The sequence below is a fragment of the Dromiciops gliroides genome, chromosome 1 (genome assembly GCF_019393635.1).
Source record: "Dromiciops gliroides isolate mDroGli1 chromosome 1, mDroGli1.pri, whole genome shotgun sequence".
In the NCBI taxonomy this organism is placed as follows: Eukaryota; Metazoa; Chordata; class Mammalia; order Microbiotheria; family Microbiotheriidae; genus Dromiciops; species Dromiciops gliroides.
The window spans coordinates 407540127-407556806 of NC_057861.1; the positions used below are offsets into that span (position 1 = coordinate 407540127).

General features: G+C 34.0%; 1 protein-coding gene across 1 annotated transcript in view; it reads left to right on the forward strand.

Moving 5' to 3' along the window:
• HCN1 (hyperpolarization activated cyclic nucleotide gated potassium channel 1) overlaps positions 1–16680 on the forward strand; it is a 539218-nt gene that overhangs the window by 301787 nt on the left and 220751 nt on the right. The window contains exon 3 of the mRNA XM_043977644.1: positions 12665–12826. Coding sequence (XP_043833579.1) covers positions 12665–12826 — 162 coding nt within the window. The remainder of the gene's footprint in view (positions 1–12664; positions 12827–16680) is intronic.

Sequence of the window (16680 nt, forward strand, 5' to 3'; positions counted from 1 at the left end):
CCAAGATGAAGAGATAACTGAATTTCTAATCATTGGAGCACAGACAACAGCACAGATCTGAGAAAGCAGCAGTTATATGTGTATAGATATAGATACACACATGTATATATGTATAGATATAGATATACATATATATGCATGTAATGTCTATATATTCATGCATGTGCATGTATGTATGCATATATTTATCTATATATCTATATAGATAGATATATATCACATTTCACACAGGACAAGCAAAGGGAGGCATTATAACATGGAAGTAAATAGAGGGACCAATAAGTCTGCCTTCAGGAGGAAAATGTTAGAATAAATGTGTTCTAAATGAAATCAATAAGAATGCTACTAAGTTTAAAAGGAAATGCTGATGAAGTTCCTGAGCTTAGTCTCTGTCTCTCTGTCTCTCTCTCAAAAAGAAAAAAAAAACAAATAATGTTAATTGCATTTTCCATAATATTCCAATTATATTTCTGTTGGCTGTATTCAAAACATACAGTTCATAAGCACAAGAATAATTTAAAATGTGAAATTACATAAAAATTAAATTAATTAGCATTTTACTATTTCCTTATTCTACAGAATTAAATGTAAAATGTACTTTTCTATATATATATGTGTGTATGTATATGTAAACAAACTATATATTTATATACCATATATATGTGTGCATACATATACATATGTATATATCTGTATATATACACACATACATATATCAGACAGATAGACAGAGAGAAATAGTGCAAAGTCATGGAGTTAGGAGATGGAGCCTTAAATGTTTGTAACAGAGAGAAAACCAGTTTGACTGGACTGCAACATATAGGAGAAGGAGTCATATTCATTCAGGCTTGAAAGATAAATAGGGACTAGCTTGTGAAGGACTTTAAAAAACAATCTAAGAAGCTTATATTTGATCTCCAAGGCAATAGCAGTTTATTGAGTAGGAAAGTAGTGACTATATCTATATCTATATCTATCTATCTATCTATCTATCATCTATCCATCTATCTATCATCTATCTATCTATTGATATCTTATGGAAAAATCACTGTAGCAGCTATATGGAAGAAAGACTGCAGTGTGGGGGGCATCTTGGTGGCACAGTGGATAAAGTACCAGATCTGGATTCAGGCAGACCTGAGTTCAAATATGGCCTCAGGCTCTTGACACTTACTAGCTGTGTGAACTTGGGAAAGTCACTGAACCCCCTTTGCCCCACCAAAACAAACAAACAAATAAAAAAAAAACACAACAAAAACAAAACAAAACAAAAAGATTGAAGTGTGAAAAGACTTGGAGAAGGAGAACGAATTTGGAAACTATTGCAATAGTCCAGATAAAAGAAAGGTAATGAAAATTTGAAGTAAGTTTGTGGCTATGTGAGAAAAAAAAGTAGAGATCAGATGCAGAAGATGTGTACACAGAAAGAGCAGGATTGGGGAACTGACTGGATATGTGGTATTAGAGAGAATGAGGAGTAGAGGATGATGTCAATGCTGGAAATCTGGTAGAAAAGAGTGGTGATGACTATGACAGATAAAGGAGTTTGTAAGAATGATGGGTTTGGGGAAATATAATGAGTGTTGTTTTCAACATTTTGAGTTTGAGATGTTTACTGGATATTAAATTTTAAAATGATTGCTGATTTGAAGTTCAGGAGAGAAATTTAAGTTCATTTGAATGAAGATGATGATTAAACTCTTTAAAGCTGATTAGATCACAATAAGAAAGATTGCAGAGCTAGAAGAGAAGAGAACCCAGGAGAGAACCTTAAGAAACTCTTCTATTTAGACCATATGGTATGAATGATGAGCCAGAACGGGAGACTGGAGAACAGTCAGGCACGTGAAATGTAATGTAGGAGGGGTCATGAAAACTCAGAAAGGAGGAGAGACTAGTCATCAGTGTCAAATGTAGCAAGGAAGTAAAGGATGAAGACTGAGAAGAGGCTGCCAGACTGGCCCGTTAAAAAATACCCCGTAACTCTGGAAATAAATGTTTTGGCTGAACTATGATGCCAGAAGCAAGGGAAGGAGGGAGAAGAAAAGAGGTGGAGGCAACAATTGTTGACAGCTTTTTCTAAGAATTTGCCAAGAAACATAAGGAAGGTATTAGATGATAGTTTGAAGGGGTATTGAAGTCTACTGAAGATTGTTTTTAAAGATGAGGAAGACTTGAACATGTTTGAAGGCAGTAGGGAAAGGACTATAAGATAGGGAGATGCTGAAGATTAAAAAGAGAGAGGATAAATGAATGTAGGTACAATTTCCTGTAGAAGATGGATAGTGTTGGGCTCAAAGTTACAGGTGGAGAAACTGACCTCGTTAAAGGGAAATAATTGATTCATTATGAGAGAGCAGAAGAAAGGTGAAGAGAGGAGGGGATAATACCAGGTTTTCAAAAAAATTGCCCTGTTACTACCTACCTCACACCTATCAGATTGTTTACTATGAGCAAAAAGGAAAATGATAAATGTTGGAGAAGATGTGGGAAAATTGGAACATTAATGCATTGTTGGCAGAGTTGCAAACTGATCCAACCATTCTGTACGACAATTTGGAACTATGTCCAAAGGACTAAAAAATTCGTATACCCTTTGACCCACTAAATTTTGTATACCACTAATAGGTCTGTATCCCAAAGTGATCATAAAAAAGGGAAAAGAACCCACATATACAAAAATATTCATAGCCATTCTTTTTGTGGTGGCAAAGAATTGGAAATTGAGGGGATGCCCAACAATTGGAGAATGGCTGAACAAGGTATGGTATATGAATGTAATGAAATACTACTGTGCTATAAGAAATGATGAGCAGGCAGATTTTAGAAAAACTTGTGAAGTGAGCAGAATCAGGAGAACATTATATACAGTAACAGGAACAATGTGCAGTGATCTCAACTATAATAGACTTAGATCTTCTCATCAATACAATGATCCAAGACAACTCCAAAGAACACATGATGGAAAATGCTATCCACATTCAGAGAAAGAATTATGGAGTCTGATTGAAAATTGAGGCATACTATTTTTACTTTTTATTGTTTTTTTTCTATTTTTTCACTTCTCATGGTTTTTCCCTTTTGTTCTGATTTTTCTTTCACAGCATGACTAACATGAATGTACTGTATAACTTAAAAAATCAAAATTGCCCTGTATTTATTGTATATATACATACACACACAAACACATGTGTGTATATACAATATATACACATATGTGTTATATATGTACACAAATATACATATACATATGCATATATATGTGTGTGTATATACACACATATAAATGAGAATGAGGGAGAGGGAAGGAAGGAGACAGACAGTTTAAATCCTGCTCGCTCTAATGTCCCTTCTAACTTTAAATCTATGAACCTCTGATTCTTGAAAGATTTTGTCTTTTTATCACCAACACATATTTGCCTGGCATTAAATAGGAAATTAATAAGCAATTGATTGTTGGTAGAAAGGATATCTCTACTATGGTTCTCCTCAAACAAGTAAAATCAAGCCCATCCAAATATATCTTAATACAATTTATAGAAACTCAACAGGATATGGAGGTGAAGTGAATAAAACAGATAGGACCAGATCAACATGAAGGCAATCTCTGAGCCTTCAATTGCACCTTTACTATTGTTGGCAGACAGTGCCCCATTTTCTGGCTGATTGCCTCAGCACTTCCACTTCTTTTTGAGTGGCAGCTAAGAGTGCTGTTGGCCAGGGAGTTAGAAATACCTGAATTCAAAACTGTGCTCATATACTTTCTAGCTGTTTGGCCCTGGGCAAATCACTTAACCTCTGTCTGCCTCTGTTTCTTTGTCAGTATAAATGAGGGTAATAATAACACCTTCCTTCCAGGTTTGTTGTAGGGATAAAATGAGAGAATAGTTGTAAAGTGCTTAACAAACTTTAAAGTGTTATATAAATATTAGCTATTGTTATTATTGCATCCAGGAATCTTTACAGAATTAGAATATAATTTTTTTGTGTGTGTGTGAGGCAGTGAGGGTTAAGTGACTTGCCCAGGGTCACACAGCTAGAAAGTACAAGTGTCTGAGGCCGGATTTGAAGTCAGGTCTTCCTGAATCCAGGGCAGATACTTTCTCCACTGTGCCACCTAGCTGCTCCCTGAATGTAAATTTTTGAGATCAAATGACATCAGTATTTTTGGATTACAGAGAATTGGGCAATTAGCATAAACAGGAATACAAAGTTGGTTTATAGGGGTGATTGCTTCAGGGGCTGAGTAGTTTCGGCCTTTCCACATATACTTCATGTGTGGTACTTAGTTTTCCTGAGTACTAGTCTCTTTTTGAACCTTGTGTCCTTGAGCTATCTATCTCTATTATGTGTTTAGGTTTATTCATGGTCCTCTCTTCCCAAGTGCCCAAAGGCTTCTATACCTTGAAGGGACAGTGATGGTGTCCTGGTAAAAAACAAAACAAAACAAAACAAAACAAGTCCAGGAGATCAGAGGTTTGCAGGATCATAATTCTGGAACTGAAAGGGTGGTAGACCCCAGTGTGAAAGCCCAGTCATTGCTAGCATCTCTAATTGGATACAGTTATTTTTTGAATAGATAAATATGAGAATAAGCCTTTCTAACAGTGACATAAAATCTTTGGGTCCAATCACTGTCTTGCTTGTATTATTTATGTAAATTAATAAAAACAGTGAAAGATAAAATAGGAACATCTCTTTCCTTTCATTTCTCAAACTGTAACATTGAAAATACCCTAAGAGAGGCAATTCAAACCTGCTGTTTTCAAATCAATGCACTGATATACTTTGTGCTTAAAATGTCTAGTCTGTTGATTCAGGGGATATTTCAAATTGCTTAGAAAACATTAATTAAACCCTAGAGTTCTTACATAAAATGGATGGGTTTTCTTTCCCTGATTTTGCCATAATATAAGCTGCCAGTTTTCTATAGGCATCCAGCATAAGTATAGATAATAACACTGGAATTAAAAAAAATAATTTCTTGTTTTGACATTTAAAGGGCTGTGCATTGGGGTTTTGGTTTTGATATTTTTCTGTCACCCCTACCCACAAACAGGGCAGCTTCCCATAGTGCAGAGAGGCTTCATTAGTGAACAATAAACAATAAAGTAGCATTGTTGTGAGTCAATTGTAATAGAAGCAAATGTTCATTATTCAAAACACTATGTCCCTCCTTCATGTCATTTTCTAACCCCACATGAAAACCACTTTACCTCTCCCACTTTCTGATAGTCTAGGATGCCCTTTTCTGCCTAACCCTTTGTGGCTCTTACCCCTTGGATTTTTGGCTCTGACTTAGAATAATTAGCAGCAGCCACTTTGCCATGAAGCAGTGTTTCATTATTTCTTCTCTGGGACTTTTATTATTCCTGTGCCCTCAACCACTCCCATCCTCCCATTTCTAGTGATATGTTCATTTATACTGTGACTACTTATTTTAATAATCCCACCTTCCTTTAAATTCCTCAGTCCTCATTTCTTACTGCACAATAATATTGAATTGCATTCATATTCCATGATTATTTTCAGAAATTCCTTAATGAATGCATAACAACTTTGTTATAACAATTCTATGCTATTATAAAGAATAATGTTATCTTCCTTTTTTAAGGGAACATTCAAATCAATTCATTTATTGCTCTTTTTGAGAACTTAAGTTTTTGACCTTTATTTCTGTCTTCTATTTCTTGGGGTATATGCCTAGCAGTGGGATTGCCCAGTCAAAAGTTATGGAAAATTTACTCCATTTTCAAGTGTAGCTGATATTAAATTGGTCTTTTAGAGCCATTCCATAGAGCATGTTCAGAATTGCCCTTCCTGGTTCTGATCCATAAATTGGAGCTTTGGGGCTTGTTTCAGAACATGTAGTAACATAGAAATGAAAGGATTTAGCCTCTGGGCAGAATGAGAAAGAACTGGTTTTATTCCCTGTTCCTTCCTCTACAAATAAAAGCAAAAAGACAGTCTCTAATCTCAAAAAGCTTACATCTACATGAGGCAAGACAATACACAAAAAGGATTGGAATGGCTTGTGGGGATGATGAAAAGGGGGGACCATTTATCTATCAGAAAATAGCAGTTGGTGTTAGAAATGTGTATAATTATATAATTTTAAAATAATGTTGATATAATACAAATAGATTTTTGGTCAATTGTTTTCATCGTATTTCTTTTCATGCAAAGGTTGACACGGACTGTTTCCTGTTAGAACACTCTAAATTGCAGATATCCATCAGTGGAGAACTTTCTTTTTTTTGTTTATTTTTACAGGGCAATGAGGGTTAAGTGACTGGCCTAGGGTCACACAGCTAGTAAGTGTCAAGTGTCTGAGGCTGGATTTGAACTCAGGTCCTCCTGAATCCGAAGCCTGTGCTTTATCCACTGTGCCACCTAGCTGCCCCAAGTGGAGGACTTTCTTGCACTGATGAAATCATAGGTCTGCAACAGCAATAACAAAGTGGTAACAACAATCGGTATTGTCAATATGTGGCTTAAAAATGATAATGTAACAAGTCAATTAATTAAAAAATCATCATCACAGAAGATAAACAGATCATTGTCCTAGGAGGGAAACTGATAAACATATTGAAGTCACTAACTTTGTCATTATAATATACTTGCATAAAATGTAAATTAATATAAGTCAAACAACAAACATTTATTAAGGACTTTTTGTTGTTTATCCAGACACTGTGCTAAGTTCTGAGGATACAAAGAAATTCAAAGAAACTATTCTTGCCCTTAAAGAGCTCACATTTTAATGGTGAAGACAACATGCCAAAAAAGTGTGAAAAATCTAATCCATTTGTCTTTGTGTCTGTCTTTTTTTTAATGGAAGTCACTGTCAAAGTAAGGAGCAGCTAGGTGGCAGAGTGGACAGAGTGCTAGGCCTAGAGTCAGGAACACTTATCTTTTTGAGTTCAAATCCAGCCTCAGATACTTCCTAGCTTTGTGACCCTGGAGAAGTCACTTTGCCCTGTTTGCATCAGTTTCTTCATCTATAAAATGATCTGGAGAAAGGAATGGCAACCCACTCCAGTATCTTTGCCAAGAAAACCCCAAATGTGGTCATAAAGAGTCACGATATAATTAAAAAATGATTGAACAACAACACTGTCAAAGTGAAGGCTGGAGGGATATCAGGGGCTGATGGGAGAGACATAAAAACCTCCAGAATCAAAACCTTAATGAAAGCCAGGATGTGGAGATGAGGAGGCATTTGAGGCATGGGAAATAGTCAACACGTAGAGTTGAGAGAGTATCCTGTGGAAGGAATAGTAAGATGGCCAGTGTCACTAAATCCTATGGTACATGAAGTAGAGTGAAGAAAAAGGACATTGAAAAGGTAGGAAGTGTTGGGAAGGCCTTTAATAGCCAAATGGTGTTATCCAGAAGTATTAGGGAGCCACTGGAATCCATTGAGAAAGATGCCCTGTTTGTGGAAGATGGACTAGGGTAGGAAAAGACTTGAGGTAGCAAGATCAACCAGAAGGCTATTTTGATAGTCTGGTTATGAGTTGATGAGGACTTGCATCAAAGTTTCATTTAACTGGCTCTTTGTGTTTATAATGCATGTGTTTATTTTCAAAGGATCAAAAAAATCCTATTTCCTTTATTGGTGGTGGAGGGGGCGTAAATTTTAGTACATCGTGACAACAGGCTATCTCTGCCAAACATATAGTTTAAAAAATAAATTGCAAAATAGATTTTGGAAAAGCAAAATCCTTACTCTGGTATGTGATGTTATATGACACAGTGAACTGCTTAAGTGTCACATTAAGTAGATGTTGTCTTAAAAATCTAGAATCCCACTCTAATTTTTAAGAGGAGTTTCAAGGCAATGTGTACATGTCAACTTAGGGAGAATTTTTATTACTGACTATAATTATTGTGTCAAATGAGAGCTTGCTTTAAAAAAAAAACACAATATCCAATGAAACCTGGATAAATTTTTTAAAAGAACACTGTTAAGGATAGATTTAGTTATTTTATAACATTATTTTACTGAATCTTCAGGTTTTAGAAAAAAATCATACCATTTCCCAAAGCAGAACTCACTACAAATTAATCCATGTAAGTTAATTAACAGTTGCATTGTTTAATCTTATTTCCCCTGTAATTTCCACCAAATCAAATTATTCACCTTCATATTGTACTCTGAGTGATCAGAACATTTTAAAATATGGTGTGTTAAACTAATTTATTTCTTAATGGGGAGGGGGTAGAATTTTAAAAACAACAAATGTTTATTGTGGATTCACAGGGGGTAGTTTTGTAGGCTATTAAATTTACCAGTCCATGTTACATAGTGTTGTTTCCCTAATGCCATCTTTGGCATATTGATAGTTGCATTACTTTAGAAAATTCAAAATTACTTCAGTAAACTAATATCTATATCTATATAGATATCTTATATTGTTTTATATGTATATCTAGGCATCTTATGAACATTTTATTCATTTATTAATTATATAATAATGTAGAATTTATATCTTCAACAAGTAACAAAAAAGATGCAAATTTATCATGGGAGATAGTTGTTATTCAAGAACAAATGAAGAGAGGGCAGCTAGGTGGCACAGTGGATAAAGCACTGGCCCTGTACTCAGAAGGACCTGAGTTCAAATCTGGCCTCAGACACTTGACACTTACTAGCTGTGTGACCCTGCACAAGTCACTTAACCCTCATTGACCCACCAAAAAAAGGAAAGAAAAAGATGGATAAGGAACAAGCAGTCAGATAAGGAATATTTTAATAGATAAGCATGGTAAAAACAAGTTGTAATTATATTTTAAGCAGCGACTAAACAAATAATTACAAATTTAAAATCTGGGCCTTTTTTTTTTACTATGTCCCAAAAGTTGAAATGAGAAATTTTACCTTTGTGTGCTTTCTTTTGGATTTCATAAAATAAACACATAATTTTATCATTGGGATTTCAGTGGAAATTTAGGCTAAATGAAATGATAGGATCATAGGTTTAGCACTAGGAGGGAACTCAAGTGCATCAATTTCAACTCCTTCATTTTACAGAATAAAAAAACAAAACAAAAACAAAAACAAAATCCTGAGGCTGCAAGAGGTTAATGACTTGACCAGGGTCACTTAGTTAGCAGGTATCTGAGAGAGTAATGAAACTTAAATCATTCTGATTTTGTATCCAATCCTCCATCTACAGTCTCATAGCTTCCTTCCAGGGAGGGAAGCCTGTATTATGGAAAAATAGTAAAAGGTACAAATACCAAATTTGTTACCTTTTAAAATATGTTTAACTAATGGTTCACATGTGGCTGTATCTAGAATACTAGGTAATATCTACGTATTGCAGTTGGCTTCTATCATTGCAAAAGCAGAAATAGACCTCAAAGCAACATATTCAGTAGGGCAAAAATTGATAAAAATAGATTGTATAGGTATTAACACAAATGATAAAAAATAAATGGAACCCAGGTAACTTGCTTCTACTATTACTTTATAGCTACCAAAAGCTTTAGCTGGTTTAAAATCTGAAACCTATTTCCCCTCATTTTTTCAAGTACTATATGCTGCACATTTTATAAACAAGTTTACAAAACTACCAGGATCATTGAATCCTGAAGTTGAACATGATCATTCATTCCTCAGATGTGTTTTTGTTCTAGCAAATGCCTTTAAAATAATGCTGGCAATCTCAATTTAGAGTATGCAAAATAAACACTGAATCTTAGATCTATTGTGTTTTCCCTTATGTTGAAATAAACTCTAAGCTGGGACAAGTCCAGAGATCTAGATCTGGTTAAGAACTATTGCTTACCCACAGCCCAACTTGTCAAATATTCCCCTATTTCCATGACATCTCATATTTAAATCCTTCTCTCCAAACATACAGATACAATTTCAGTTTAAACCCTCAACACCTCTTTCCTAGATTATTGCAATTACTTTCTAATAAGTCTCCTATCCTCAGATTCCTCTCCATTCCAATCTATACTAAACACTGTTGTCAGAGATTTTTCTTAAGTATTAAGATGACCACAATTTCATCCTTACTCAGTAAAATCTAGTAGCGCCATTACAATAAAATATATACAGCCCGTTTAACTCTTAATCTCTTAAATCCCATAACTACCTATTAAGAACCTATTTTTCTAGGTTCTCTGGATATTATTCTCCACCCCAAAGCTCATCTGTTCAACAAAACTGAGTAGAGATTGTTTCATTCTTTGTATTTGTATGTATTTGCTTCTTATAGTGCCTGGAACATAGTAAGTGTTTAATACATGCTTGTGGATATATTGATTTCATTGAAATTCTAGGAAGCAGACATAGCACTAGGTTGAAACTACTCAAAGAGGACTTGGTGGCTATATAATTTCTGGGATACAGTAATGTACCTGGGTCCAGTGACACTTTATTTTTTTTTTTAGTAAGGCAATTGGGGTTAAGTGACTCCCCAGGGTTACACAGCTAGTAAGTGTTAAGTGTCTGAGGCCAGATTTGAACTCAGGTACTCCTGAATCCAGGGCCGGTGCTCTATCCAATGCACCATCTAGCTGCCCCCAGTGACACTTTAAATTAAAAAAGAGGAAATTTCAGAAAGCACCCTGAGGAAAGTTTCATGAAAAGAAACAAATATTGATCCCTTTTGTTCTTAGATATATTGATTTCATGGTTAATGTTCTGGATTTTGATCTAAGCTCACACTGTCATCCCTGCCAATTGAATGGGAGTCTAGAGAGAAGTACCTTTCACTCATGAGATCCTGTATATCACCAGGCCCAGCTTAGGACCAGTCCAGAGTTTTGGAGGTTGCCCTTATTTTTCTCCATTATTGACCTCTGTTAAGAAAAAGGTTCTAGTCATAACCAAGGATGTAGATATAAGAAGATGGAGACTCAAAATTCCACTGACAGGAAAAACCTTCTAGTGGGTAGAAATAAACAAATAAACAAAAACTACCTGGGGGCAGGAGAGACCTAAGGTGCAAATTGTGTTCAACTCATTTAACCTCTCTAAGCTTCAATTTCCATATGTGTAAATTGGTTTATCCAAATGGTTTCCTACTCCCTGGACTTTTGTCTTAACTACATTGCCCCACCCCCACCAAAAAAGGGAAGAAACAATTATAAATAAGTTAAAAAGTTGTATTTGTGTAACAAACTAGTTATTTTCTTATGAAAATCAAACTTCAAATTGCTTCACATGCCATGATTGCATACTTTTTTTATTATTTTAAGTAAACAAAACACTTTAGGAAGCTATGTTAATCCCCCTAGCTTGCTAAGGTATATATCAGTAAATATCTTTGCACTGTGTGTTACTAGCCCAGTTATTGCACATTCCATGATGCTTGCTATGTGAGAGCAAGGAAGATAGTGTGATAGACTCAAAAGAAGGCTAGACTTACTAGCAGAGGGAATAAAATGAAGTCATAACCTTTCTGAGTCAGAGTTTGTTCATCAGCCAAGTAGAATTGATAATCACAGGAGCCTAACAAGACTTTTGGGAGGCTCTAAGGATCTTTGCCATGCAAAACTCTTTGTTAATATTAAATCACAATTTAAATTCCTATGGTTATAAAAAATGTAAAAAAAATGTTGCAGGTATTGAGTCTTGTCTTATTCTTTATGAACTCATTTGGGATTTTCTTGGAAGAGATACTGAGATGGTTTGCTATTTCCTTCTTTAGCTCATTTTATAGATGTGAAAACTAGGGCAAACAGGGCTAAGTGACTTGATCAAAATCATGCAACTGACAAGTGTCTGAGGCTGGATTTGAAATCATGAAAAAAAATTCTTGCTGATTTCAAGCCCGGTGTTCTATCTAGTATGCCATCTAGAGGTCCAAAATGTTACATGATTAATTTATGTCTAAGCTTTAACAATATTTCAAATCAGTCAACAATAAGTAGTTATTAAATGATGACTGTATCTGTAGGCTTGTCAAATTTTATATGGTCACTAGGTGTCACAATAAATAGGGGGCAGAGGTGGGATCCCAGAAAACCTGAGTTTAAATTCTGCCTCAGATATTCACCAGCTGTGTGACTCTGGACAAGTCACTTAATCTCCATTTCAATTTCCTCAACTAATAGAATGGACATAATATCATATAAAGAACATAATAAGAGCACTTATTTCCTCAGTGTTATTCTGAGGATTAAATGAGATATCATATGTTAAGGTCTTTGCAAATCTTAAAGTGCTATATTATACAAATTTTTATTTTTCTATTGAGGACATTATTATCTGTTATATACCTTATACACTACTGTTCTTCCTAGTTTTCTATCATTGGGCTTTTCTATACATTTGTATATACTCAGTAAAGTGAGCAGAAACAGAAGGAAGTTACTATCAAATGTGTTAGTTTTGCTCATTTTTGGTAGCCCTTATATAAAATATTTCTGCAAATGAAATGACTGCAAAATGATTTTTATGTTATTCCTACATTCCATTTACTTATTCAATGTCTTCTACCTTGTTGCTAAGAATACAATGGTGTCTTGAATGTGGAGACAAATAATGAATCTATATAAAATATTTGTATATAGGCTCATAATTTTTGCATTAAATCAAAAAAATATATATTTAGAAAAAATTCTCTATCATCATTACTTGGTACTGTTATTACATGAAAATGATGGGTTATGTGAATTGATTTTAAACTTTGGTCAACAGATTTTCCATATGACGTATGATCTAGCCAGTGCGGTGGTGAGAATCTTTAACCTCATTGGAATGATGCTTCTCCTTTGCCATTGGGATGGCTGTCTTCAGTTCTTAGTACCATTACTACAGGACTTCCCATCAGATTGCTGGGTGTCCCTAAATGATATGGTTGTAAGTACTGTATATTTTTATTTATATTTTTTAAATGTTTATTTGATTGCTTTGGGGGGAAATGGATGATCTTTAACTGAGAATATATAATTTCTCCTGCATGAATATTCTTAGAGTACAACTTCATTTGAATCCTGAATCTGATATCATGCTGCTTTCATTAGATTTACATTTTTTCTTCATGTCAATGTTCTTGGGAAACAATATATGATTGTCCATATTTTCAGATTTGATTATACCTGTACAATTCTATTTCAAAAGAGATGCACATTTTAATTCAAAATCGTTCAATAGCTTCATTGGTAGCAAATCTCAAAGACTTGTTTAAGCAAATTTTATTTTTACAAAACTTTAAAATATCAAGGAGTATCACATTATAACTTCAGCAAAATATTATAAGTGAAATTCTGGAATTTAATACACACATTACAAATGTTAATGTATTTTTTGGTGTCTGGGCACACATACATTAATAGATTTCTTTTTTTAGTCTTAAAAGTATGCCTGCTTTGTTTCAAATTCCCCTTACATTGGCATCTAAATAAAGTATTTTTTCTTTGTCTGATTAATTTTTAAAATTTCTCTTCCTTATCTATATGTCATCTTATAGAAAACTTAATAATGCAAATAGGTCTTACCTAAATGTCTTTGACTTTGACATAAGGTAAATGTATGTCTTCTCAAAAACCTTCATTATATGCTTGCTATCTTAGAATAATTAAAATGAACAGTTTAACAGAATAGATATATATTGATTTGTGCTTCTTAAAAGAGCACATCAGACAATTTTATTTCAAGTAAACTGGTTTTGAGGTTCTTAATTTCACAAGTTATAGACAACGTGCTGGCATTTTTGAAAACCTTTAAAATGTCTAAATATATTTATTCCATATTTAAATCGTAAAGAGTGTGAAAAGGAAAGTTGACTGCTTATATCTTTATATGAGCATGGAATTTTCCTGGAGTTGAATATATAATTATGTATGCATGTCTATAGCTATTCCATGGTACATTAAGATATTTTAAGTGTGAATAGTTTTAAAATATTCTAACAATAATCTATTTTCATGTGCTGTGTTATGGTGGCCATAATAGTATTTATTCAAAATGTATAGGGTTCTTCTATAATTTTATTTTATATCCACCAGAATATTATGGTATTTTTCCTTCAGTGGCCCTGTACATTTTGATACAATCCTGTGAATTATAATTTTTACTTGTTAATAATAATTAATATTTAGATAATACTTTAAGGTTTGAAAGATATTTTATATATGTATATATATTTTTTATTTGATACATATGACACTTTAGGGAGGTGAGGTGCTAGCCTTATCCCCATTTTATTGATAAGAAAAAATGATGCTACCTAAGGTTAAGTGAATTGACCAGGGTCAGAAAATAACTATCTGTGTAGAGATCTGAATCCAGATCTTCTTTACTGCAAATAGATCTCTGTTAGATACTCTTCAATGTGGCTGCCTACTTTGTTCAATAGCACTTCGTTTTTAAGATGTCTTCAGCTATATGAAATATGGCATAAAGGATAGTATCCTTCTGAGTGAGGAAAATTTGAGTCAGGCACTTCCTGCCTCTGTGATCTTATGCAAGTTACTTAAAATCTCATTACCCTAAGAAACTCTATAAGATAATAAGTTACAGGAAAGATGGCTACCTTGTCATAGAAAAATGTAACAAAGGCAATAGTGTACAAATTAGACCAAAATTATCTTAATAGTAAATTATATAAGCACAAATTATTCGATGCTATATTAAATTGGATAAAGCAGGAGTCAACAAAAATAATAATATATTATAAAGGATCCTCCTAAGAACTACATTAGAATATTAGCAGCTAAAGGTCTCTGTCTCATCATTTAAAATTTAGGTGTTCTGTTTGCCCATTCCTCCTTTGAAAGTAGAGTTTAATGAATCTTCTTTTCTAAGATGTTTAAAGACTTTTTTTTGGAATAATAAAAATTCAGTCCTGCTAAGATATAGAAGGATAGCTAGAAGGTCTGTTTTAGAGTCCTAGTATTATAATAATCTAAAATTAATTTTTGTTAAACGTTATACTGAAGAAAGTCATGTAAGTTTAGCCCAAACACTCCTTTACTTAAAATGAAATCAACTGGAAAATAAATACTGAGCTAGATAGAGAAGCCATATTTTAGTTTGTTTTAGATCAATCCATCTCTGACTATACTGAATGTATAGCCATCAATCACAGTGTATCAGTTTCCTTGTAAACAGAAAGGAAACTGTTCAATATAAGTATCCAATGGTTGATCCCATGGTGCAGATAAATGTGAATGGACTGGCTAGTGGAAAGCAAAAGGTGAAGAAAAAAATCAGGGCCACGTAAGAAAAGGCTGGATAAGCTTGACAGCATCCAGAGACTGTGCCACCTAATTTAATTAATGAAAGCTGGTGTGTATAAACCAATTTAAAATTTACAAAATACTTTACACACATATAGGTGTGTATGTATATAGATATGTATAAATATATACATATACATGCACGCACACATATACATATTTACACACATATATATTCTTACAAGGCCATTGTGTGTGTGTGTGTGTGTGTGTGTATATATATAATATATGTTTATACACACATTTACATATATATGTACACACACATAATAAGTGCATGTATGTGTGTGTGTGTGTGTGTGTGTGTATATATATATATATATATATATATATATATATATATACACACACATTCCTTAGTATGGCCTTGTAAGATTAGATAGGTATTATGACCTCATTTTATAGAACATACTGATGTTTAGAAAGGTAGGCAAACCCTTGTTTCCCCTCATTCCACATCCAGAATTCTTTCTACCAATCTATACTGCTGGACAAATGACTTAATTTCTCTAAGGATCAGTTTCCTTGTCTGTAAAGTGGGGACAATAATATTTTATTAACCTACTTGACAGAGCTGCTCTGAGGAACAAATAAGATGATGCAAAAGAGTGTTTTGTAAACTGAAGATTATAAATATATACATTTTTTTTAGTTGCTGCTACTGCTCTAATTCTCCTGCCAATAGTTCCTGAATGATTGATTTTAAATGATATATAATGTTTTTAACTTTCTGTAAATGTTTTTAACTTTCTATAAAGTGTGGCTAAACACAGATGCTAAAAGGAGCTGTTACTATACACCAAGGCAAACAATTTTCATCATGAGTTCATTGATGCGTGTATGCCCTCTCTCAGTTTAGATCCTAGCTCATTCATTCTTCCTCCTTTTAATTCCTGCTCAAGCATTTCCAACAGTCCTCAATAGAGAGTGCCCAGTTTCCTTTAAAAAAAATCTTCTGGGGGGCAGCTAGGTGGCGTAGTGGATAGAGCACTGGCCTTGGATTCAGGAGTACCGGAGTTCAAATCCAGCCTCAGACACATGACACTTAACTAGCTGTGTGACCCTGGGCAAGTCACTTAACCCTCATTGCCCTGCAAAAATTAAAAAAAAAAACAAATAAAAAAAATCTTCTGGGTCTTTAAACATGTCTTGTGTTGCAGTGGATTTGTTCATTTGTTATCCTTTCTTCTTCTCATCTTGGAGATTTACTCTTTTCCTGCAACCTCCTTTTACTGGAAGTTTATTCTGACCCAATGGCCCTTTCCTCTGATTGGTCAGCTCCTCTCAGAATCTCCATTTTAAGTCAAGTACCCATAGCACTCATGACTTTATTACTCTGCAGTCTCTGGAAATAGTATACGTACAATTTCACCATGATTGTCTTCATTGTCAAAGTGTTTTTCAGTGATGCATTGCCTGAAGTTTTCTTTTTTTGTTGTTGTTGTTTTTGTTTGTTTGTTTTTTGTTTTTTTG